The following is a 23,989-nucleotide window of genomic DNA, read 5'->3' as shown; positions in this document are numbered from 1 at the left end:
GAAACTCTGAATATAAAGTAATTGCCCACTAAGAAAATTGGTGAGCTAAATGCTTATAGCTTGAGATAAAAATTTCAACAACAGCCTTTTACGTGTATTCTAAAATGCCCAATTCACACTCCACTAGCACCGTATGAGTGCATATATTTATTTTTCTATTAAATGACTCACAACACAGGTGATCTCTGTACCTCTTCTAGAGCTCTGGATCCATGAAGCCTGATGCTGTGCTTGTGCTGACTCAGCCTTCAACCCTGAGCCTTCCTCCTTTCCACTACCGTTGGTAATTTCTGCCTCATACTCTTCAGATCCTGATACCATTAAGGAGGAAACATTCTGATAGTTGAACCCAGACCAAATCACTGATCTCCTTGGTTTGTTCATTCAACACACAAGAAACCGTGAAGGGCCTCAGCAAGCAGCTGATGGGGGACATGGGAAAAGAAGAGTCAGAAATGACTGCAGAAATGTGATGCGAGGAGACTGTAAAGAAAGAGTGCCATGAAGAGAGGGACTAGGAGGTTGGAGGGGGCAATAGGAAATAGGATGAAATGAATTTTGGAAAAAGTATTGAGTTTAATATGCCAGGAGGATATCCAGTGATGTTTACAAGACAATGCCTACTCAGGAAGCATTCGTCAACCAAAGGAGAGAGGACAGAGCTAGAAAACAGTTCCTTGGAGGTGACAGTAGAAACCCTGAGAATAGATGAGACCACCAGCGCTGAGCTCAGGCAAAGAGTCAAGGACAGAATTTTTGTACTTGGTCTACTGGGATTTTGGAGACTGGCTGTCAAAGTTCTACTATGTTTCTATTATATTCTAAAAAGAACAACTTGTTCCTTTGTAAGATGGATTATGTCCTTCACAAAATGCGGTCACATATTTCTTATATAAATTTGGCAGTGTTTACTTTTCCTGGGGCCAGGGAGCCCAAGAGATCCAAGGCTTTCTCATGTTTTAATTAATAGATATTAATGGCAGTGCACAGGGGAAAAAATTAAAGCTATAAAGCTGGCATTTGCTTTACTGGTTGGTGTTGTTACAAATAATTTTATCTTGACAGCTTCCACACTAATCACCTTGAAGAGACTGAGGAAACAACTTGAGTAGAGATTTAGGCCTATGAGAGGTGTCCAATGGACTTGGGATTTTCCAGTGTGGTTCAAACAGCTTTAGAAGATAGTCATTTATGCTTCATTTATTAAACTCCTGCTGAGCACCTGTACGTACCAGGTACTAATTAGCAGGGATATTGACATAGAAATAATAAAGGATCCCTACCTATAAAGCAAGCACACGTAGTCTAGAGAAGAGATGTTTATAAGGAGAAAATATTATAAGGGGTGTGTGTGTGTGTGTGTGCGCGCGCACGCACGTGTGTGTGCGTGACCATCGAGCCTCTGGTCACAACATTTTCATCAACTGATCAATAATACATAATCTTGTTTTATATGTATTTCTGTTTAAAGATAGTTTATTTAACATATATTGTTAGTTCATTAACATTGAAGTCATGGGCACTCTAACTCATGCCTGAAGGAAGCTTACTTAACACTTGAATTTTCAGCCTTCTTGCTCTTAGGAATACTACACAGCACTTTGGCACTGTGCTTGGGGGCCATTTTAAATAGTGAAATCACCAAAAAAGTTGTGAAAAAATGGGACACTAAATATACCTCAAAAATTATACTTGTTTATAGCATGAACACTGAAGCAAGAAGCAGAGTCATCTTGTGTGACTTCAGCTAGGGATTCAAGTTGTCTCAAGTGAATCAACTTTTTTAAAAAATTAAATAATGTATTAATTTTTTTCAATTAAGTCGAAATTCATTATTACTTTATATTCGTTTCAAGTACACAGTGTAGTGGTTAGACGTTTGTATAATTTATAAAGTGATCCCTCTGACATGTCTAGTACTCACCTGGCACTGTACATAGTTATTACAATATTACTATGTTCCGTATGCTGTACTTTAAAACCCCTTGACTATTTAGCAACAACCATTTATACTTCTTTCTCCCTTCACCTTTTTCCCCCAGTCCCCCAAACTTCTTCCCATATGGCAACCTTAGTTTATTCTCTGTATCTATGAATCTGTTTCTGTTTCATTTGTTCATTTATATTGTTCTGTAGATTCCACATGTAAGTGAAATCACATGGTATTTTTCTCTCGGTCTGACTTATTTCACTTAGCATAGTACCTTCTAGGTCTATCCACGTTGTGACATGACTTAACTTTTTACTACGCTGCGCATGTCTAGGAATGACAGAGAAAGTAGCCCAAGTATGAATTTGGGGGTTAAAAATAAGTTTTAGCAAGTAGGTGAATTTGCAAGTACAAAATCCACATATAATGAAGATTGACTGATACACACACGCAGTGGATGCTATTGAGGCACAGAGAAGAGACAATTAACAAGTAACCCTGTCGGTAATGCATTAGAGGCAGGAATGAAGGTTTTGTCCTCCAGATTTTAACACTTGCTGGTAATCATCACTTACCGGATGAACCGAGCAGTAAGAGTAAGGGTGGATGGGGAGACAGTAGGGAGAAGAGATTGGGGAAGAGGGATGAGAATACAAGGGTGGGTTAGCAGAGAAAGGGTAGGTAAAATTTTACCTTTTCTGCCCCTTCCCTTGCTACAGCATTATCTTCTGCTTAGTGCGAACTGAACAGAGAACATAATTTCTGAAGTCATTTTCCTTGTTTCTAAATTATGAGCATTACCTTCCCACTTTTCAATGTTCAAGAAATTTGTTAAATATTCTTTACTTTCAAAACACAGTTGAGAAGTCGTGGGGGATGCTGAGCAGTGTCCTGGCAGTACTGGGTGTGAGTTCTCAGGATCCAGGTGTTCAAAGCACACAGAAGACAGAGGCCATTAGGGATTCCTAAATAGACACAATAATCTGCAACACTCAGATTTTTTTTTTTCCTTCTGAGAAGTAAAGAATAAATAAGTTCTGAGGAATGCTCCTTTAAGAAAGATTAGATCTTGTGTCTCCTGAGCCAAGCTAAAGGACTTGCAGCTGAGCTGGGCAGAGACCTGTGTGAATCTGTCAGAGGAAAAAGATGTGCCAGCTTTTTGCCTCTCTATCAGAGAAAGCATTAACTTACCCCTCACTAGTTTTCTAGAAAACTGAGAAATTATCATGAAATCACATATTCTTAAAAACAACAAGGAAGAGTGGAGAGAGGGAGAAAAAAGTGTGAGGTTCCACACAGGAAGCTGCTAGAAAGTTGAGAAATTGTCCCTATAACTTTTCTAAGAACCAGTTTCCTCATCTTGAAAATAAGAAGAGAAAACTCTCTCAGAGGGTAGGTGAAACTGGAGTCTTTGAGACACTAGAAATGTTTGTCCCTGTCCCCATTCCCATAAGAAGATGCCCTCCCTACATGCTATGGGATATTTATTTTATCACAGAATTATAGAACGTTAGGGACTGAAGTGTCTTTAAATGTGGAGTAGGTCAATCCCCATTTTCTTTAAATGACAGAACCACAGTCCTGAGAAATTAGATGACCTGTCCAAGACAATGTATTCAGCCAGGGGTTGACCCAAGATCGCCTAACCCAGGGCTCTTTTCTTTAAGTGTGTGTGAGATTTGTTGCCCTTCATCGTTGGTCTCATTGGGTCAATACTCAGATAGATAACTGTTATTCATTAACTGCAGAGCAAAACCAACATACACTGTGATAGCTTTGATCCAGTTCTTGGCCTCTGGTGGGCTTACATAAGAGGTCAATAATCTCAGGAACTAATTTGGTTTGATCCTTCTCAGTGTGGGCACTGGCCTCAGAGGTGGGCACTCCTGAGTGGTGTAGTGGAAAAGCCAGAGCTTACAGTTGGGTAGACCTATTGAATGGAATCTGTCACTGGCTGTGTGATTTCAGGCATAGGTATAATTTATTTTCTCTGACACTCAGTTTTCTCATCAATAAAAATGAAGACAACATGTGTATTTCACAGGACTAAGATCATACGTATGCTCACCTACCTAATCGTATCTTAATACTTGATAATTTTTTTTCTTCTTCCTTTTGGTCCCAAAGCATTTATGCCTATTAATGGAGCTGGGTGAAGGACTTAGAGAAGTCATTACAACTTATTTAAACTTTTTTCTCATTAAAAAATATTATCGAAGCGATTTGTTTGCATTATAGAAAAGTAAAAAAGGAAGTAAAAAAGATGACAATATTTCACTAATTAATAGCTGATGGCTATCCTTCTAGACTTCTATCATACACACTTTTCATATAAAAAGAATATAATACTGTATCTATTATGTTATAACGTGCTTTAAAAAATCCCAGAAAAGATCATGGACATCTTAACCTATAAATAAACCCACTTGTACAACTTAATTTTTAATTACTAAATAGAAGTCCACTGACAATCTATTCGATTATTCAAACCAATTCTCTTTGATAGGCATGTAGATTGTTCCCAGTTATCTGCTGTTGTAAACAGTGCTACAGTTAACATTCTTGTGGAGTATTTCTTTGTTCACCCCCTTAATTATTTCCTTAGTTCAAATGACTAGAAATGGGATTAATGGGTTAAAGACAATTTCTAATGTTAAAGTTTTCAATAGAATTTGCCACATTGCTCTCCAAAAAATTATAAAAAATAGTATTCACACCAGCAGTATATAAAACACTAAGAAATGGTCTTCGTTTGATTGTCTCAGGTTTGGTTTCCTCAGCTCCTCAGTGAACAGATGGATCAGGACTTCGGGGGTTAAGAATTTCCCTCCATCCAACTAATGTATTGTTTTTCTCCAGCGAGCAAAGTTAGTATTCTGTGGCAGGCGCGATGCTAGATGCTGGAGATGAAGAGTTAAAACACACACATATATATATATATATCCCCTGCCCTGAGGAGCAGATTGCAGCAGGTTACAATACAGTGCAATAAGTCCAACCGCAGAAGAAAGTCTAGGGGTTAGCCCCTCTCCCAGGCCTGGGCAGGCGGAAGGACCAAGAGGAAATAGCAAAGACTTCCTAGAGGAGGTGATGTCTTAGGCAAGCTTTGAAGACTGAATAGGAGTTAGTTCCATGAAGAAGTGTGGAAGGGCCAGAGGAACCACATGTTTAAGATCTCAAAGTGGGAGCAAGCAGATTCACAGGAATTATACCTAGGACTCTAAACACCAATGAATCCAAACCCCAAAATATTCTAAAAAGGCTTTTTACATAAGTGTCTAATTTTAATCTATTCCATCATAATAACTGGAGAATCATTTGCCCCAGGGGCATATGGCAGATAAAAGACAGCATGGGGCTGTAAATGACCAGTCAATGACAACAGGAGGACCCTGTGTGGAGCACAGGGTCATGCTCTTTATAATGAAATCTCCCTCAGATACAAGGGATACTTGGCTTGTAATGCCTAATTTGTTACAATTCTCAGCCTTTTCTATGTTTTAGCAGGTGAAGGCATAGTTTTTCAATTGTTCTTCTTTTTTGGAGTTAAGGTATCTAAACTTTGGAAATACTGTTAATTTTGAATAAATCAGGCTCCAAGTATTATGAGTAATTTTTTTCTATTGTAGTTTTATATGACTTGAGTGTGTATATGTGTGTGTGTGTGTATGAATGAGTGAAAAAGAGGGCAGAAAGGAGGTGAGAGGGGAAAGGGCAGGGGAATTGCAAGCTATCAAGCTGGAGGGGTAGGCAAGCAGCAACCTGAGGGCTCTCTGTGATGTAATGACTTACTCTGCAATCTCAAAGCACTGGGGAGTCATAGAAAGGTTTTAAAGATTTAGTTCTCTGAAAGATCATTCCAGGTAACAGTGATAAATGATGCCAGCTTCTACAGGATATCCTCATCACCAAGGTCAGAGGCAAAAGAATGAAGGTGGGTGTCAGTCTATCCTTGTGGGGTTCCAGTTCATGCTTGTGAGTTCCAGTCTACTCTCGATCCCCATACTTTACATCCATCCTCTCTCGAGTGCCTGCCTTGTAGACTTTAGATTCCAGCATCAGAGATAGCCTTAGAGGGACTGTTTATCCAGCCCCCACAATAAAGGGGACATAATTCCCTAAGGCAATTCCCTATAATGCCTCCTCTGGTTGAACCCCGACTGATACAGTTATGAGCAAGGGCCACCTGTCAGAGGTGATGCTGCCGCAGAGACAGAAGTGAGAGTGTAAATAGAGAGGAAGGGATCTGAGATGTATTAAGGATGTAGAAAATCAAGACTTGGTGACCCATCAGATAAGGCAGTGAGGAGGAAAAAGGGCTCCCAAGAAAGATCCCAGAGGTTTCAGGCTTGGTGACTGGACAAAGGAGTTGTGCTACTGTCATAGGAATAGAGCAGATTTGGGAGGGGAGGAAATAGAGAACTGAGTTCTAGACTTAAATTTGAAGGGCCTGATGGATCTGTAAGTGGAGATTTATAATAAGTGTTGGTTATATGAACCTAAAGTTTAAAGGGGTTGAGTAGACCATCATCACTACCACGAGTGCCATGGCTCTGGGAAAAGCTTCTTTTGTTTAGACTTTTATAGATGCCAATGCCTCCCCACAAAGGAGAGACTCTATGAATGCACTACATATTATAGAAAGCAATTTGACCGTATGTTTGAAGAATCTTAAAAAAAAAAAATGAAAGAGACATGAGTACATTTATGTGCTGAGAGTGTAAGGCCATTGGGAGCGGAGTAGATTAAAAATACAGCAGAGGGAGGAAGCTGTGAAATAAGATCACTTAGTAAATCGAAGTTGTGGAGTGGATAAGATTACCAGGTGGAATATATAAAGTGACAAGAGCCAAGTTGAAAATCCCAAGGACTCTAACTTGTCTTTAGAGGTGGCTGGAGGAGGTAGAGACAGAAAAAGAGCTCCAAATAGGGGGTAAACAACAGCGCCAAACATTGCAGAGAGATTAAATAGTATAAGAAGAAAACAAATCAGTGGATCGATGGTTTTGGCAAATAAGGAGATCAGTGGTGACCTTTCTCTGGAGTAATTTCATTATATTGGTGTGAATATAAGCCATGGTATAGTGGATTTAGATGTGATAGGAATATAATAAATTATCTCTTAATTATTAAGGCAGCTATAAATCGGCACTTGCGAGGGATGGGGGAATGATAATGCCAAGTGATGGCATTATCAGTAAAACGGGCGCTCTCTGATTCCGGTATGTAGATTGGTAAAATTTGTTTGGAAAGCAATCTGACCATAAATGCCAATAATCTTAAAATATTCGTATTATTTTGGAACACTAGTTCTATTTCTGAAACTCTACTTTCAGAAAGTATTCATAAATATTGGCCAATATTATGCATAATAATGTTTGTTGTGTTAAAAGATAAACTGAGGCATATTAAAGTTTTTGAGTTTATTTGAGCAAAAGTTGATTCAAATCAGGCAGCATTCCATCTAGCAAAGAGAAAGGAGCTCCAAGGAGCTGTACAAAATGAATGACTTACAAGCAGAAGGGAGTAGGAACAAGGAAGTTATACTCACCAAAAAAGTGGGTTAGTCATTACAAAGTTACTTTCTTTCAGGGGATGGCAGAGGTCTAGCAGGCAGATTACCTAATTAGTGCTGATCACATGATTCCCGGTTGACTGTTTTAAGATTCAATTTCTGGGAAAGCTGAGACTGTAATTAAGACTCGTTTTGGTGATGTGGGACTTAGCATAATCAACTCCATTTTGGGGCCAATTGTTTTGCATTTAACAATTGCCGTGCCACTAACAACTGTGGAAAGGCAGTGGCCACCGATGTGTTCAGCGATAGAATAATTAAGTAAACTGTTTTGGTATGTCCATTTGCTGGAATACTGACCAGTCATTACAAATTATGTTTGTGAGTCCTATGTAGTGACAGAAAACATTTGTGTTATAATGTTAAGTTACAAGCTTGATAGCTGGATAGATCACTGAAACTACAGGGTAATCATACTGTTTTATAAAGCACCTCTACGGAGTGGGGTTGGGAGGTAGGATGAATACAATACAAAAAAAAGTTAATAGCATCTGTATCTGAGATATAGGACTATAGGGGGCAGTTATTTTTATTCTTTCAGCTTCTCAGTATTTTCCAAGTTTTTTAGTGAACATGTAACATTTAAACAAATTAAGTAAACATTTTTTAAAAGGAGGTTTGATGGTAAAGGAAAGGGGAGGGATTGAGAAGTGGCTTAAGAGGGGTGCGGGATCAAGGGCAGAGTGAATTTTAGGATGAGAATTATCTGAAAGTATTCAGGGTCAGTGCAAAGGGTGAGGCCGATGCGGGGGCGGGGCGGGTAGAAAGGATGCTGGGGAGGGCAAAGTAATTACAAAAGGTGAGGGGTTGGGGTGGGGCAGGGGGAAGGCTTGGGAGAAGAGAAAGATAACTACTCCGAGCAAGCTAGAAAGAGGTAAGAACGAGAGACTTTGGAGATAATGCTGGAGGGAAGTGGAGGGAGTTTTTACCTGAAAACATTTGGAAACTAAATAAATATTGAGGATTGAGATGTAAGCATGTGATCAGGGATTTGAGTGAGGCAAATATATCTATTAGCCATTGTGGGGAATGAGAAATAGAATAAAACTGAGGAGCATGAGAGTGGGTCACCCAGTGGTCTCATTTGAGGACAGAAAGCTGCACCCAGCAGGCTGTGATCAGGAATGGAAAAGTCCAGCTGGAGATGGGCCCTGGAGGGACACGTGATCCAGAGGACAGAGGTCAAGACTCGCAAAGGGTGCTTGTATGAGTATCAGTGAAATGACTGACTGTGAGATTGAGGCTCACAGACAAGCAAGCGAAACCAGGAGGAGTCTGATAGGTGAACTAACACACAGAAATATAGATTCTGAAGCCCTCCCTCAGTGAGGTTAAATAACCAGTTTAACTTGATCAAAGGTGAACGAGAAGTGGATGAAAAGGTGGCTAAGGAGCAAGTTTTGCCAGCCAGGATGAGGATGACTGCTTCATGGGGCACGATGGTGGGAACAACAGGGTGGAAGAAACAGAGAAGCAGTAGTGGAGGCAAGATGGTAGAGAGTTCCAGATGTGGGAAGTTGGCTGGAGCTGGAGAGGAGAGACACTAAAGATGCCGTTGAATATGAGAGTCCCTGTGGGTATCAGATGGGAAGGGGCACCCCAATGGCAGAAAAGAATAAGCAATATCCTAAAAGCCAATGCAGAAATAGGAGTGTGTCAACACCAGCAATATTTTATGAAAACGATTAATTGGGAAATTAATGTTTGTATTATCCTAACATCCATCAAATATTGTTAATGGTGCTGGTGGAAATGGTACTGAAAAATATATCTAAAATTCAGTAACTTTGGAACATGAATTAGATGTGATTAAAAAGCTACTAAGAAGGCAAGTAATGGGATGTATGCAATTCTATTAATTTAGAAGCGAGCACTGCAAAATATTAAAAATGATGTTAAGAAAATATAGAACAGCATTAATGCAAAAAAAAAAAAATGTGCTAAAAGTGCAGTAGATTTAATAGCTCCATAACTCATCCTCTCTAATTTATGTTTATTCTTGGGAAGAAATTTTTCCAGAATATGCACATTTTGAGTAATGCTGAGTCTTCAGGTATGCATCTCTTAGATAAAATAAATCATGTAGGAAACTGTTTTAGGTAAATTCAAGCGTGGTAATCCTGGAGATGTTTGGAAATGCACTGTTGGAATTCAAAAGAGAGGCCTTACCTGGAGCTGGAAAATTGGAAGTTATCTGTAGAAGACGAGTGTTTAAATCATGAGAAAAGATGGACTTTACCAAGCAGAGAGTAGACATTTAAGAGCCAAGGTCAAGAACATGATCTCCTGAAGCCACTAAATTCAGAGGACAGGAAGAGAAAGCAGAGAGGGAGGACACTTACTGAGAACCAAGAATGTGTCAAGGAGTTTCCAAGCATATACTTCTGAAATGAACTCCTTCCTACAGCACAGCCAGGCTGTTGTATACATTTGGTGTATAATGAGGACAATGAGAAATGAAAGGTGAAACAGCTTGGCCAGGTCATGCAGGTCTGTCTGATTCACACTTGCTTCCTTGAGAGGCATGGGTGAGCCTGACATAGAAAAACCAACTGCACGGTTTCTAAATAGAGAGGAGAGAAGCTGAGGTAACTCAAATGAAATGAACTGGCGCCCTCTGCCTCAGTAAATGGCACCACCATCTACTCAGTTTGCAAAGCCACAAATCCTCTCACTTTCTCACTCCCACGTCAAATTCATCAGCAGGTCCTAGGAGTTCTACCTGCAAATAATGTCCTTATTCTACCACATCTGCGCACACCATCTTAGTCTTAGTCTTACTTATGTCTCTTCTAGAAAGCTCCCGTCACTTCCTATCCTGTGGCTATTCTTGCCCATTTTCTCTACAGCAACTAACAAGGTGAATGCTATTGGCTTTCGGAGCATTAATTAGTTGTATTGTTCACTGTTGGAAATTCATTGTTGGGGCTGTCCTGTTCATTTCAGAATGTTTAGCATCCCTAGCCTCTGTCCAGTAGCATCCCAAGTAAATGCCTCCATTTACTTCCTAACATCTCTCTAAGGAGGAGGTGATATTGCTCCACCCACCTCATCCCATCCCCAGGCTGAGAACCAGAGCCTGAGTGATCCTGTAACATAAAGCACATGATGTCACCGCTCTGCTGAAAACCTTTAAGTTTCCCTCTGGGGACTTTAAGGTCACTCACGCCCTGGCCTCCGGCCACTTCTTTAACCTCATCTTTTACAGCCCTCCTCCTTCTCTCGCTTGCTTAAATCCAGCTTCCTTTTCCATCCTTGGCTACATTGACCTGCTTCCTACCTCTAGGCCTTCATGCCTGCTATTCCTCTAAAATAGCTCCTTCCTTGGCTCTTCTCAACTTCTCTCTTTCTTCAGGCTTAGCACTAATGCTGATGTAGGTGTGAGACTGCCAATGGCCATCCTGGCTAAGACTAAAGGCAGGCATTACTGAAAAATGGAGGGAGGGAGGACAGGAGGCAGGAAAAGAGAGAGAGAGAGACAGAGAGACAGAGAGACAGAGAGACAGAGACAGAGACAGAGAGACAGAGAGAGACAGGAGACAGAGACAGAGAGACAGAGACAGAGACAGAGAAGGGAGTGAGGAGAGAGAGAAAGAGAGAGAGAGGATGAACATCATTTGAATCCCTGGATCCTGCCGTGCCTTAGGTAGGACTCATTCATTTGAATTCCCAGTACACAAGGTGGTAGCATTCCCTTTTTACTTAGGTTGCTTGTTGTGACTAATACACCATGTGCTCCTTCACAGCCACACCTGTGTATACAGGGTGAAGAGCAGGTGAGCCTCTTTTAGTACTGGGTGAAAGGTGCCTCTCCAGGATCTTCTTCCAAGTTCTCTCAAGGAAGGGCTAGAATCCTTGGCAGAGTTGCTCAAACCCTCCCATTTCCAGCTCTCCACTAAATATCCTGCCCCATTATCTCTTTTCTTTCTTCTATATTTTTCTATTTTTTGCCCAAAACTCTTCTTTCTTGGAAAAGATATCTTCTCTCCATCCAGTTATCCTTTTAGATTATAACTTATGTCTTCCACTCTTCACCATCAAACTGCTTGAAAGAGAATACACGAGCCTCTCCATTTTCTCATCATATACATACCACCAGTCAACTCTCTGCAACCAGGCCTTTACACTCACCCTTCTAATGAAACTGCATCTGCCAGTGGCCGCCGGGACCTCCAAGACAGCCAACTAACCATGGCCTTTCCTCGTTCTTCATTCTCATTGCTCTTTCTTCAGCATTTAGCCCAGCTGACCATACCTTCCTCATCTTCTCTGGCTAACGATATACCTAGTGGTTTTCCCACCTTCCTGGCCATTCCTCTGGCTACTGGAATATTGGCAAAACTTCTAGGTAAGAGTGATAAGGTGAATGTCAATGCTTGAGTCACTCTTCTTGGTTCAGTGAAGCCACTCAACTGCCTGTTAGTCCCACCCATTTAAAATTCCGTATGAAAAGGTCCATCACTTAGGTCTCTCAGAACAACCTAGTTCTAGTAGACAAAAATGGAAATTTTCTAGACACCATTCTATGGTGGGAACTGTTTATTCCTTTGTGTTATCTGAGCACTTAGATAGTGTCTACAATCGTCCACTGGATTTATCTGTCCAGGTATCCCTCTTCTATTCATTCTATAAACCAGAGCTTTTACTTGAAGGCTTACAATGGATTGGCTAGAAAGACTAAAATTGCAAAAATAAAATGTATACAGTAAATCAAGTTATTTTTAACATAAATAATAAACAAATATAATTAAAGTGAAGTTCCTGCATTAATTACCAATCCCTCCTTACTTGGGTATTGGAGTAAACCAATGGTTGGTTTGTCTGCACAAAGTTCAGGCAACTTATCCTCCTTTAGCAATATTTTTTTACCCTTACGAAATGAAAAGAATTATTTTCTCATAAGGAAATGGGCATAGCCTATGGGTTGTGAGCAGATTCTAGTCTTTTTCCTGTTTATGTAATGTAGCAGATTCTTGTTCTATTTTGTTTCTATTTTCACTTTGATTTTGCTTAGTGACACTTGGGCTATGGCTGTTGGGAAGACAGACCACACACATGAGCCTGGAGGAAGTAGCCAATAATGATAACCACATTTCAGCTTAGAACCTTCTTTATTAAGGAAGGTCTTTCAGACACTTTTATTAACAAGCAGATACAAGCTCAGCAAGGACACCTTTCAAAGTCACAGTTCCAATTGTTTTTGTGAGGTCAGAGAAGGCAGAAAACACAATGGTGGTGGCTTAGCACCAAAACAATGATAATCAAGTTGCCAGCCTTATGCCTTCCAACAAATACAACTATCACCCCTGCTGTTTCTGTCCTCTGAAGAATGAAAGGAAGTTGGGATTCAAGACTTGATGTTAATCTAGATCACACGCACTACTTGCTCTGACAGCAGACAAGGTTCCCAACCCTACCCAGACTTGGACAGAATGGTGGCTATGTTCTCTGTGCCAAACCTTCTCATCGCTAACCTTCATCTAGATCTTGAAGTGTCTGATTCTCCCTGGGCAAGGGCGGACCACTGGACCGGCAGCAACAGCAACGCCTGGCTGCACCACTGCGGGTGCTTTTTCCACAAGGAATGCTTCTCCTGAGGCTGACTCCACTGAGGCCACGCCTGCAAAAGCGTGGCGCAGGTCATAGTGTGCCCGGTGCACCGGTAGGGATGGTGGGGGAGCTGCCGCCACCAGGGGCCCCACCACCACCGTGGCTGCAGGCAGGTTAGCTGGAGGAGACAAAGGCTTGGCAGAGGTCTCCGCAGGAGTGGGTGAGTTGGTGCCCTCCGGTTGGGGTTGAGGTAACACAGGCTGGAGAGAGAACCGTCCTTAGGTTAGCTACCCAGACAAGGCCACCAATGCTTCCTGGCAGAACCCCACCCAATTCTTTTATAACTGTCATTATATTTTACTATAAGGAGGGAGGAGGAGGAGAAGGAGGATGGGGGGTGGGAGGAGGGGGGAGGAGGAGGGGAGGAGGGGGAGAAAGAAGGGGAGGAAGAGGAGGAAGAAGAACTACCTAGGTGCAAAGGGTTGTCATCAGAGCTGCAGGAGAGGGTAACTGGCTTATGATAGCCCCTTTCTCACCAATTGTCTTGGGGGTGGTGGACTTACACATGTCCCACAAGCAAAAGCATCCCACCTTATGGCTAACCTTTATCAGCAGTGTCACCCTTTTTGTTATCTACACCTGCAACCACTGGGAGATGCCAGGCAGATCCGGCCACCTGGTCTCTGCAATTCAGAAAATCACTCTCACCCCAGCAAATCAAAAGGTGGCTTTGTCAAATACCCACTAAAATGGTTCTGCCCTGTAGCCCCCAGTTCATGAGAGAGGAAGGCATGGCTAAAATATCCTTCCGTTTATTGATGATCCCACGTGCCCTGGTGCTATTTATCATTGTGGGGCTCAGAAGGATAGAGCAGCAAATGCCCTGTAATCCTAACGCAATGCATAAATGTCGAGGAGTCATTGTATTTTGAAGATGAAGGCAAGTGTATCCATGACGCCATTACCTGTGTTTGGAATACCACACAAGTCACTGCAACATCTTCCCCGCCAAACTTGCCAGTGAGCCTTGCCTTACAGAAGCCATATTGCTGTCCATAGAAAAACAGGAGTTATCTGAACCGGTTCAAAAAGTGGATTCCTCCCCCAATTTCACTGATACTCCAATATATCAAAAAAAAAAAAAAATCTTAAACTTTAATTCCTTAAGAAAAAAACTTTTTTCTAAAGTTTATAGTTCTTATTTACAGAAGATATATAACATATAATTCTATATAGAATGTGAAAAATATTCTAAAAAATATTTGAGAAAGGGAGAAATCACCAATAACCCAGAAATGGTGGGAACCTAGGAGAACTTCTGTTAACATACATGTATTTCTTATTTTAAAAATCATTTAAAAAATAGGATCCTTATGACTATACCATTTTGTATTCTGTGTTTTTCACTTACCAAAATATGAGAGCATTTTCTTACATCATTCTTTATTCCTTGAAAACATAATATTTAGTGTCTATTTACTGATGTACCAATGACTCCCTCCTGTTAGTCATTCAGATCTTTTTGTATATTTTTGTATATTTTGCATCTATGACAAATCATCTTTATAGATATATTTCTGCCAAACATCTCTGTTGATCTCTTTATGCTAAATTCCTAGTAGACATTACTGGCTCAAGGACTTGAAAAATTTCATATCAGAGGTATATCTAGAAAATCTACATTTCAAACTCCCAGTAACCAGGTATGACTTGGCTTAGTTAGGAAACAGTCTCCTGTCTTTTTTTCTAATTCCAGGGGCCTGCAGCAGATGAGATGATTTGAGATGATTTGTGACAACTCTTAAATGGAGGAGGTGACACCCCAGAGGAAGGCCTGGCATGACCCCACCCCATAGGGAGTGGGTATTTTGCAGCTATCTCTTTTCTGCCTCCCCAAGATACTAACTTGCTCCAAGAATGCTCTGTTCTACAACCAGGTTTGCCATGCCCAGGGCCTGGCCTGCTCACCTTTTCTGCCAGCAGGTTACACTTGGCTGGGTCTGTGACCTCTTTAGAAACACAGTCAGTGGCAGCCACCACAAATTCCACATAGGTTGAAACTGGAAAAGGCTAATGAGAATAAATGAAAATGCTCATGAGGCAACATGACTTAGCATGAAAAAGGTGGGAGAGGAGAGGCTGGAGAGCAGTAGCATGGGCCACGGCATTGCACACTCCAAGGAGTACCCTGCACGTAAATCACACTGTGTGGCCAGAGAATTTGGCCCCCGTGGCTTAAGGGGTCGATTATCATGGCCTCATGTTCCACAGTGCTTGTATACAGAGGTCAGGGGTGGGTGTCCCCTGAAGGAGATGCAGGTATCCACTGCCCATCATTCAGGGCAGAATGAGTTTTCAAATAGGAAGTACGAATCCAGAGGCCGACCTTACACTGACCTGACTGGGAGCGCTTCCCCGCAACCTCTTCCTCCGCCTTCCTTCTTGGGACTGCACTTTGAGACCCAAGGTTTAGGTTATTCCAAGATGGAGCAGGAAAGTAAAAAGAGTAATACCTCTCCCACCAATTTTGTAGAGCGGGATCAAATGAAAAATAAAAATGAACACATGGAAAATACTTGTGCTTTTCTTGTAGTTCTTATGGAGCATATAGACTCTTACAATAATAAGATATCTGTTATTTGGGGATAGTCTGGGGTTGGGGTGTTCTGAGAAGCACATATTCTGGTTAATAAAATTACCATCTATACAATGTATTTCCAATGCCTTGGTTGGTCATCAGAATACTAGTTTTCTTAAATATTAGAATTCTGTTGCATTCAAATGTGCTAAATTGGCCACAGTACAATTAGATTTTTTTTTTTCAGTAAGTCAAAAGATATTAGGATCCTGCCATTATATGCCTGTCTGTGCAAATAGGCTCGTGTCGTTACACAGATCTTACGAGAATGCTGCAGATGGTCAGTGGCGATAGATGATAAAGATGTGGAGACCCGTGAATTTACAGTGAGTGCTTCTGGGTAATGTGGGAACTCCTGACCTCTGAACAGCGAACCCTGGTGTTGACTAGAACTGAGGAACTAGGGACAGGCAGCGTCTGGCTGTTTTGTGTTAGAGTGGCCCAGCATGGGGGAAGCACTGGGGGTTCTCTGGGTCCTCATGACACTCAGGGTCCTCATACATCGCAGGACCCTTTCTTTCCCTTTTCTCCCACAGCCCTCCTTGCTTTCTCACTGCTGCTCCTGCACCTGCTCTGTCCCTCACTGCTGTTTCACCACTATATATTCCCGAAGTGCCACCAAATTGCCCAGTCAGCTAAAAGGTCTCAGTCTTACCACAAGTTGAGCCCGGGAAACTTCCACAAGCTGATAATAGGAGCCGTTATTACGTGCGTTGAAGGCGGCCAGCGCAGCCTCTACGGCGTGCACCACCCTCGTGTCATTGAGCGGGGCCAGCAGGGGGCAGTCTGGGCACACCTTCAGCACATCCTCCGCAGAGTCTGCGCAGAGAGAAGAAACCCATCCGGGGGTGTAATTGTCGGCGTTCACCCCAGCTCTGCTTCTTTAGAAAGGCCTAAGAGCATCCAAATGGCTTCAGGCGTTCTCTCTGCTGCTTACTAAACCTTCAGGTAGCTCCTGTCATGCTGACATTTCTGCAGGAGCCCCTCTCATCAAAGGGCAATTTTCACCTCCAGTGGGAACAGCTCCTTAAAACAGTTTTACAATCCCAGGTCCCAGGAAATTTGGCTTCTCCTTTTCCTCACCAGCAAAGTGGCTAGAACTACTCACGTTGAAAACAATTCGGGTTCCTTCCTTACTCTCTCTACAAGGTCAAAATAATAAGAAGAATCATATCTACCTGGACTGGAATCACATTTTGCAAACAACACAGAAAACTGGCCGTCCTGTTTCAGCACTCGGAAATCACAGTCTCCTTCCACAGCCTAGAGAAATAAATCCACAGTGAGGGCCCCAGAGTGGGGCTGGCTTCTCACTTCTCATCAGGGAAGGGTTGGTCCCTCAGGCATGATTGTCAAAGGTGAGCCTCACAAAATCACTTTCACTGGCTGATATTGAACCATTAGAGTCTCTGGTTTCAGGAAGGGCTACAACAAGAAAATTGAACTGTTGTAAAAATCGGCCCCAGGGAAGGTGGCTTCAAATGGTAATTTTAGAAATTACGAACTCCCTAGGCATGAGGGCAGTCTGGGCAGCTGGATAAAATGGGCCTGCTCTTTGCAGAATCACAGTGGAACTGGCTGGGCCACCACCCGAAGTCACCCTAAGAGTGCCACTCACGTGCTCCTGCAGCTGCCTCACAGAGCAGTTTGCCACCGGGGTGGGGTCCAGCGCATGGCAGGTGGTTTCCAGTGTGTCTATTTCAATCTCAAACACCTCTCCCATGGGCCGCTGTGGAGAAGTAGAATGAAGAGGTGAGCAGCCTATTGCCCTCCCTGATCCTGTTGATCAGGCCAAAGTGTGAGACTGCATTGGGCTTGAACCCACCCGGTGTGGGAAAGATGAGATTAGTCATTTCTGTTGTGTGTCTGCAACTCTACCCAGCTCTGACGTGCCCTGTGGACAGGACTATGACAGGGCTTCTATCCTCCTGTTGGCTGAGCAAGTGCTCAATGGTGTTTGCCAGGAAAAAGGGGTCCTGGGCTTGGATAGGTTGATGGAACCATAGTCATCACTCTGAGCTCTATTTGGAAGCTAAAAGTGAGTGCTGAAACTTATTAATTTAAAATTTTTCACCCTTCAAGCAGTGCTTTGAAAAAGTCAGCTTTGGATTTTTCTCAGTTAAGCAGCAAAGTAAAGTGCTGTAAGATAATATCTTACCGTCTCTATCTTCTCTATTCCTCCCTCTACTTCTTTCTCCCTTCCCTCTCATCATCTACTTTCCTTCCTTCTCCATTTCCTTTCCCTTCCTAAAGAAAAAGTTGTCCTTGGCTTTTTGTCTTTGGCTTATAAAGACCTGGATGCAAAGTTGCTGCTCTCTACTGCCCCTTGCTGGCGGGCAAGGGGAAGCGCAAGCTCCTATTTGACACTGAGGAAGCAGTGTGTAAGTCACTAGTGTAGACCTGAAGGAGTTGTGGGGAAGGCATTGATAGAGGAGCTTGTATAAATCCTTGGAGTTGTTATTGCCAGCTCACCTCCAGTGAGAACAGCTCCTTAAAACAGTTTATTCAAAGCCTGGAAAATCAAAAAGTTACGAGCATGCCTTTTTGTCTTTCAGCCAGGCTCTGCCTGCCTTTCATTTCTGTTCTGGCTGACTCACTAGTACCTGAAGCATTGGAATCACCTCTCCTGGAGGAAGCTGTGTTTTATGAGGTGCAGATGTGCCCAAGTTAGCTTCCTGAAAACACTCAGTTTCAGTGAATAGGAGCCAAGCACTCCTGAGTTTCTCAAGGAAAAACTTTAGTGACGTTTCTCTGCCTTTAGTGAAAACCACAATGTTTGTTCATAACCTTTCTCTCACATGTGCATGTTGTATGTAATTCCCCCTGAACTGATCAGTGTTTCTTCTGTATTTCAATATAGTTGGAGCACTCCTAAAATCCACTGGGACAATCTCAATTGTGGCTATTATGTCTCATTGAGAGATCAAATGTCAGTCAGTCAGCCCAGATACCCTGATGTTTACCTTTTCTTTCTTTTCTAGATTGTGAATCTTTTGTGGGCACTATGTTTTTCTCGCCTTATATTAAGTCGAACTACTAAAATGCCAATATTCGACTGCTTTTAATATACAAAAATGGCAACTTAATATGGTTCAACCTAATAGTACCTATAGCACCTGACCCTGGTTTTTGCCCATGGAAAGCTTGTAATCAATGTTTGCATTGATCAATATTCTTCATTAGGTACACAACCTAATTTCAAAACAGTCAGTAGATAGATGCCTTTTCCACATCTCTTCAAATCTTTCAACTGATCCCCAAGGCATATTTTCTAGCTTGATCTTTATCATCACTGGCTTCAGACGGCACTGGTTTCCTGTCTAGCATGTGAGGAAGTCAGTTGCATCATGCCAAGACTTCTCTCTGGAGGCAGCTTGTGTAGAGGAAGGAACACAGGTCTAGAATCGAGTCCCAGACCAGTGCTTACTAATTACATGGCCTCAGGCAAAGAAAGGTACCCTAATTTGTCAGATTACTGGTTTCCTTTTATGTAAGAGAAGGACAATACCTACCGCACAGGACTCAGGGGTAAAAGGGGTTAAGGAGTAGATATATGCGAAAGGGCCTGGCACAAAGTAAGTAGTTTTCACAAGTTAGTTTCATTCACTCTCAGTCTTCATCCAGAGAAACAGAAGCAAAGAAAGGTAAGTGATTTCCAACTGGCAATAACTTGGCAATTTAGGGTCCAGTCCCTTGTACCCTAGTTTTTCTAGCAAGCCACATTTTCTACTTGAGATGTTCAAATATCCTTTGAAGACTTTTCTTCTCCTACGCCCACCCCCAACCCCCAGCACCCTCCTTAAGACCTGTGAATACAGTACAAGATGTCTCCTCTTTTGCCCTCTGCCTGCTCCCTCCCTCTCTCCTGGGAGGAAATCAGAGTTTACCCCTCTTCAGTTTCATTTGTGCTGGGAGATGTGATTTTTTGAGACACCCATTTAAGCTCCAGGAACAGATTCTTTCTGCTCATAAACAGTAGGTTCACTTACCCGAGGCCACACTTTCACTTTGTCAATCTGGTTCAAGGTGTGCTTGTAGCCCCGAAGAAGGTGGCTATTGATGTAGTCCACAGCCACCAGGGCTGCTTGCTCTGTTTCTGGGTCATCACAGTTCAGTTCTCTATAACCCAGACCTGGGCCATGAGGCGCAGAGTGGCAGCCCCAGAGTTGAGCAAGGCAAAGGACCAGGACAAGGGACCTCATGGCTGTCCCAGAAAGGCCCTGGCACATGGGCAGTTACCTGGAAGCTTTGGGAAAAACCCAGGTGCTCTGCTGGGAAAGGTAGACCGATGGAGAAGTTGAGGGCTTTATTTATCTGTGGGAGCCACCAGAGGAATTGCATAAGAACGTGGGATGATTTCTGTTGTGGTTCCAAGAAAATCCCTGCAAATATCAGCCCTGGAAAAGCAAACAGGTTAGGACATGGCTGGCCCCCAAGAAACCTGCCAAATCAATACTACTTGGGGTGGGGTGGTAGGGGCGTGCGGGGGAGATGCTCCAAAGTCAGCTAGGAACAGGATAACAGCAGCAAGAAGAGGAGGGGGCTCAGGCGTTCACCCAGGTGAGGGGGCCCGGCACAGCCAGCCCTAGAGCACTGTGGGTTTGGCAGCAGAGGCAGTGCCTTCTATTGTAATCTAAGCACACCAGGGGGTCTGTGAGGGGGGGAAGGGGGGATATTCAGCACTTTGATAAAATCCTCTAATGTCAGGGAGGATTTTCTCCTCCAAGAGCGTTCTTGGAGGGAGGAGGACCAGGCCCACAGATGTAGCAAAGGTACAGATGACCTAGAGTGAGGAGGGAGAGATATGGGAGATGCCAAGATCTTGATTACGATCCTTGGAAAAAAGAAGGAAAGAAGAGAGATATTTCTGCCTAAAGTGGGGAACGGGGTTGAGAAGAGAGAGTTTCCACAGCACAACTGGGAGGGCAACGGCCAGAAGAGCAGTGTGGAGTTCCGTACTCCCTCATCCTCTTTCTTCCAGACCTCATTGCCAAGGTTCTGCAGGTGACAGCACAGCCGGCACTCACCTGAGTCTCCTGGGTGGCTGGGTGTGATTGGCACCAGTGACCCTGTGTCCTCAGCGTCCTGTGCCACCAGCCAGTGCACAAGTGCAGCAGAGGGGAGCCCAGGGCTAACAGCTGCTCACTTGGCAGAGCTCTGGGTTTGAGTCTCACACTCAAGCAGAGATGCTGCAGGGGCAGCTCAGACCACAAATGCCTCCTTAATGCCCTTCACAGTCTTAGCAAAATTAGAGTGAATCTTTCTGGCCAGAGCACCGTGCCACAGTGTTTGTTCCATGCACTGCTTTTCAAGTGGCCCTTGACAATCTTAAGTGTAACTTCCAAAAAGAGTGGGCAGGATATTGAGAGACTTGGGAAATATCATATAAGGACCTGGCTTGGTTTAGCCTGGAGCAAGGAAGTCCTAACATGGAAACCAACGTGTTCTTCAAACATTTAGAGGCCATCGTTGTGGGTGGGTGGGTTTGTCCTGTTGTTCGCTATTGCTTCAGAAAACAAAACTTGGTTTAATAAAAAGAGGGGCCCTTCTACAGGGGAGTTTAATAGCACTGATTTGCTGGGGGAGGGAGAATACAAGGGAGAGCGTGATGAGGCAAAGAAAGTAGCTAGAAGGACTATTTTCACCCTCACTCCCAGCTGCTCATACACTAATACAGAATCTTAATGACAGAAGCTCAGAAGGTATGGTTAAGACTCCAGGTTCTCTCTGAGACAGGGGTCCTGGCTCTTAGAGACACAAAACAAGCTCTGGACATCTAGCAAGATGATCCTCAGACCAGGAGTGACTTTCCATCATCCTCATGGCCCTTTTCTTCAGGGCCTTGACTCCTGAGCCACTTTTTGTGGATGCTATGCTTTTCTTTTCAGTAATCTTTTATAATAAAAAATATGATCATTATTAAAAATTTGAAAATTACAAAAAATACATGCAGCGAGTGCATATTTCATAAGCTCAGGCATACATAACTATTTTTCCACAACTTCACTGAATTTCTGACTCTGAGCCCTCTTTTGTGAAAATTTAATCTGGTTGCTTCTAGGTAACTTGCTTTCTCAGACACTTGGGTTGAAACCCAGCCCAATTGAAGATTTTTTTGTCCCTTATGTTTCTTCCTCCCTCTGGGATTAAAAGCAAGCCTGAAGTGACTTATGCAAATATCACTTTAGCCAAGGGCAGAAAGAAGTGTTCTCCTTTACCAGTACTACAAGGGCCTGTGCATCATCTGTCAGGTGACCTGTCTCGTCTGTCCTTAGTCACATCTACCTGGCATGTCCACCTGCGAGTTCATGCCCTACCTGCCCCATCTAATCCATAGCAAGACAGTCCTCCTGCATTCCCAGTCAGGGGTTCCCTTATTGCAGCTGCAGGACCCTTTCTTGACCACAGGCCTTTTCTCGGCTACCTTCTCCTTTAAGCTGGGGAAAATTTGGCTGCTGTGCCCACCCAGGTTGCGGGGGTCTTCATGAAGCTGCCTTCCAGCTCGTCTACCTAGACACCCTCCGCAATCATGGCCCCGCCACTGTTCCAGTCCCACTTGCTACTCAGGGGGCTTCTCCCTGCTATGTGATGTATCCCTGTGCTACCTGTGTGCCCCTTCACCCCTCCCACCCCGCAGCTTCTCCTGCCCCACCTTCAATCCTGGTGGTGAGTCTGGGATCTCATCTGCTCTGCTATTTCCACACTGTTCTTTGGGTTGATCTACTGCCATCCCAATCTAAGGGCAGAAGGAGAAAAAAAAGTTCTGTTTGATCATCCTTTCTGATCATTTCTGTCTTTATACAGGGAGCATTTCTTTTGGTATCATTGTTTTTGGATCTTCCATGGATGACAATTTCTAGAGCACAAGATATGTCTTGTTTGCTGATGCTAGAAAAACAAAGGATGTAGTAAAGAGCAATTAATAACTCACCTATCATCCCTCTACATATAAACAGGAAAACAAATTCAACCACAATCTCATCACCCAGAGATAAATAGTGTTTGTTTTAGTGCATTTCCAGCTTCTTTTTTTTCTACACAAGGAATTATTTTAATGTAATTTAAATCATACTGCATATACAATTTTGTATTCTTTTTCATTTAATATTTTAACTCGAATATTTCCCCATGTTATTCAACTTGAAAAACATGCTTATAATGACTACTTATGATTCCATTCTGTACATCACAGTTTATCTTATTGTTGGGCATTTAGTTTGTTCACAAATGATTACTGTCATATACAAAGCTTCAAAAGAAATTTTTTATTCAGGAATCTTTGGCTTTCTGGTTTTTGTTTGTTTGTTTGTTTGTTCGTTTGTTTTAGGATAGATTCTTATTAGTGAAATTATTGACTCAAATGATTTGGACAATTTTTAAAGCTTTTAATTTAAAACTGGTCAAACTGCCTATCACAAAGGCCATGTCACTTTATATCCCCACGGTTTAACTGGTGTGTTGTGTTAGGTCAGCTATTGTCGCTTTGTCTCCGCTATTGCTTCCATGTTGACTTTTGTGGGAGCTTAGATATGGAAAAATTATCAGAACTCTTTTAAAATGTATTTTAGGAATACCTTGGTTTTATCTCGAGTATTCCATATGTCTAACTCTTATGAACTAAAGTAACTTTTGTGTCAAGCCGAATAAAATGGTTCCTCATTTCATTTTTTTTTTTTCAGTTTCCCTAGAAAGAAATGTTGCCACTTACTTACTGACAATGAAGAAGAAAATAGATGATATTTTGGTATTTTTCCAAGAGAGCCGTAGCAAAGCGTGCCGAAGGGAGGCTGTAGGTATTTCTCTGTGCCTGACGGCACCAATTTTAAACTTGGAAAGATTTTCACCTGCTGAATGCCAAGTGTGTATCCTCATGAGTGTTCTTGGGTCAGCTCCATCCTCCTGGCTTCACCATCTTTGCATGCCAATGGGAGATAGGCATCTACTTCTCTTTATGGTCATTCCTCTCATTATTTTAATTATGTATCTGTGCATTAAAATAATAACTCTTTTCATTCACACTGTGTCTGATAGTGTATGGAAGACATCAGGGACTTGTTAGAGCAGGTGGAGGAGAGTAGACCCAAAGGTCTAAGGAGCAGAAGAGGATGAGCCACTTCCAGGAGATGGCAGCAGGGCACTGAACCTCGCTTGCTGGGTGGAGCCCCTGTGTGTGCCTCTGATGGTGGAAATCTCAAGATGGCAGCTGAGGATGGCACCAGGTCTCTGAATTTGTTAGCAGAGCTCTCCACTAGGGGAGCAATGCATTCAAACTGTTCCAAAGCAGCATTCCGCATTT

General features: G+C 42.7%; 1 protein-coding gene across 1 annotated transcript; it reads right to left on the bottom strand.

The window, feature by feature from the left end:
- Nucleotides 1-12,791: 12,791 nt before the first annotated feature.
- On the bottom strand, nucleotides 12,792-19,986 carry AHSG (alpha 2-HS glycoprotein). The gene is made up of 7 exons (XM_039850628.1): nucleotides 19,683-19,986; nucleotides 17,312-17,422; nucleotides 16,872-16,956; nucleotides 16,349-16,512; nucleotides 15,024-15,125; nucleotides 14,021-14,104; nucleotides 12,792-13,315 (listed from the first exon to the last, which is right to left on the bottom strand). The coding sequence occupies exons 1-7, from the start codon at nucleotides 19,920-19,922 to the stop codon at nucleotides 12,986-12,988; spliced, it is 1,116 nt and encodes a 371-aa protein (XP_039706562.1). The 5' UTR covers nucleotides 19,923-19,986; the 3' UTR covers nucleotides 12,792-12,985.
- Between the last annotated feature and the right edge of the window lie 4,003 nt (nucleotides 19,987-23,989).

Source organism: Pteropus medius, unplaced genomic scaffold, assembly GCF_902729225.1.
Source record: "Pteropus medius unplaced genomic scaffold, Ma_sr-lr_union100, whole genome shotgun sequence".
NCBI classification, from domain to species: Eukaryota; Metazoa; Chordata; class Mammalia; order Chiroptera; family Pteropodidae; genus Pteropus; species Pteropus medius.
Note: the sequence above shows the minus strand (reverse complement) of the source record. Positions and strands in the feature narration are given on the sequence as shown.

Coding starts and splice junctions, on each gene's coding strand:
- AHSG (XM_039850628.1), bottom strand. CDS start 19,922: ATGTGCCAGGGCCTTTCTGGGACAGCCATGAGGTCCCTTGTCCTGGTC. Junction 17,423..19,682: donor AAGTGAAAGTGTGGCCTCGG/GTAAGTGAACCT, acceptor ACTTCTCCACAG/CGGCCCATGGGAGAGGTGTT. Junction 15,126..16,348: donor TTTCCCGGGCTCAACTTGTG/GTAAGACTGAGA, acceptor TATTCTCATTAG/CCTTTTCCAGTTTCAACCTA.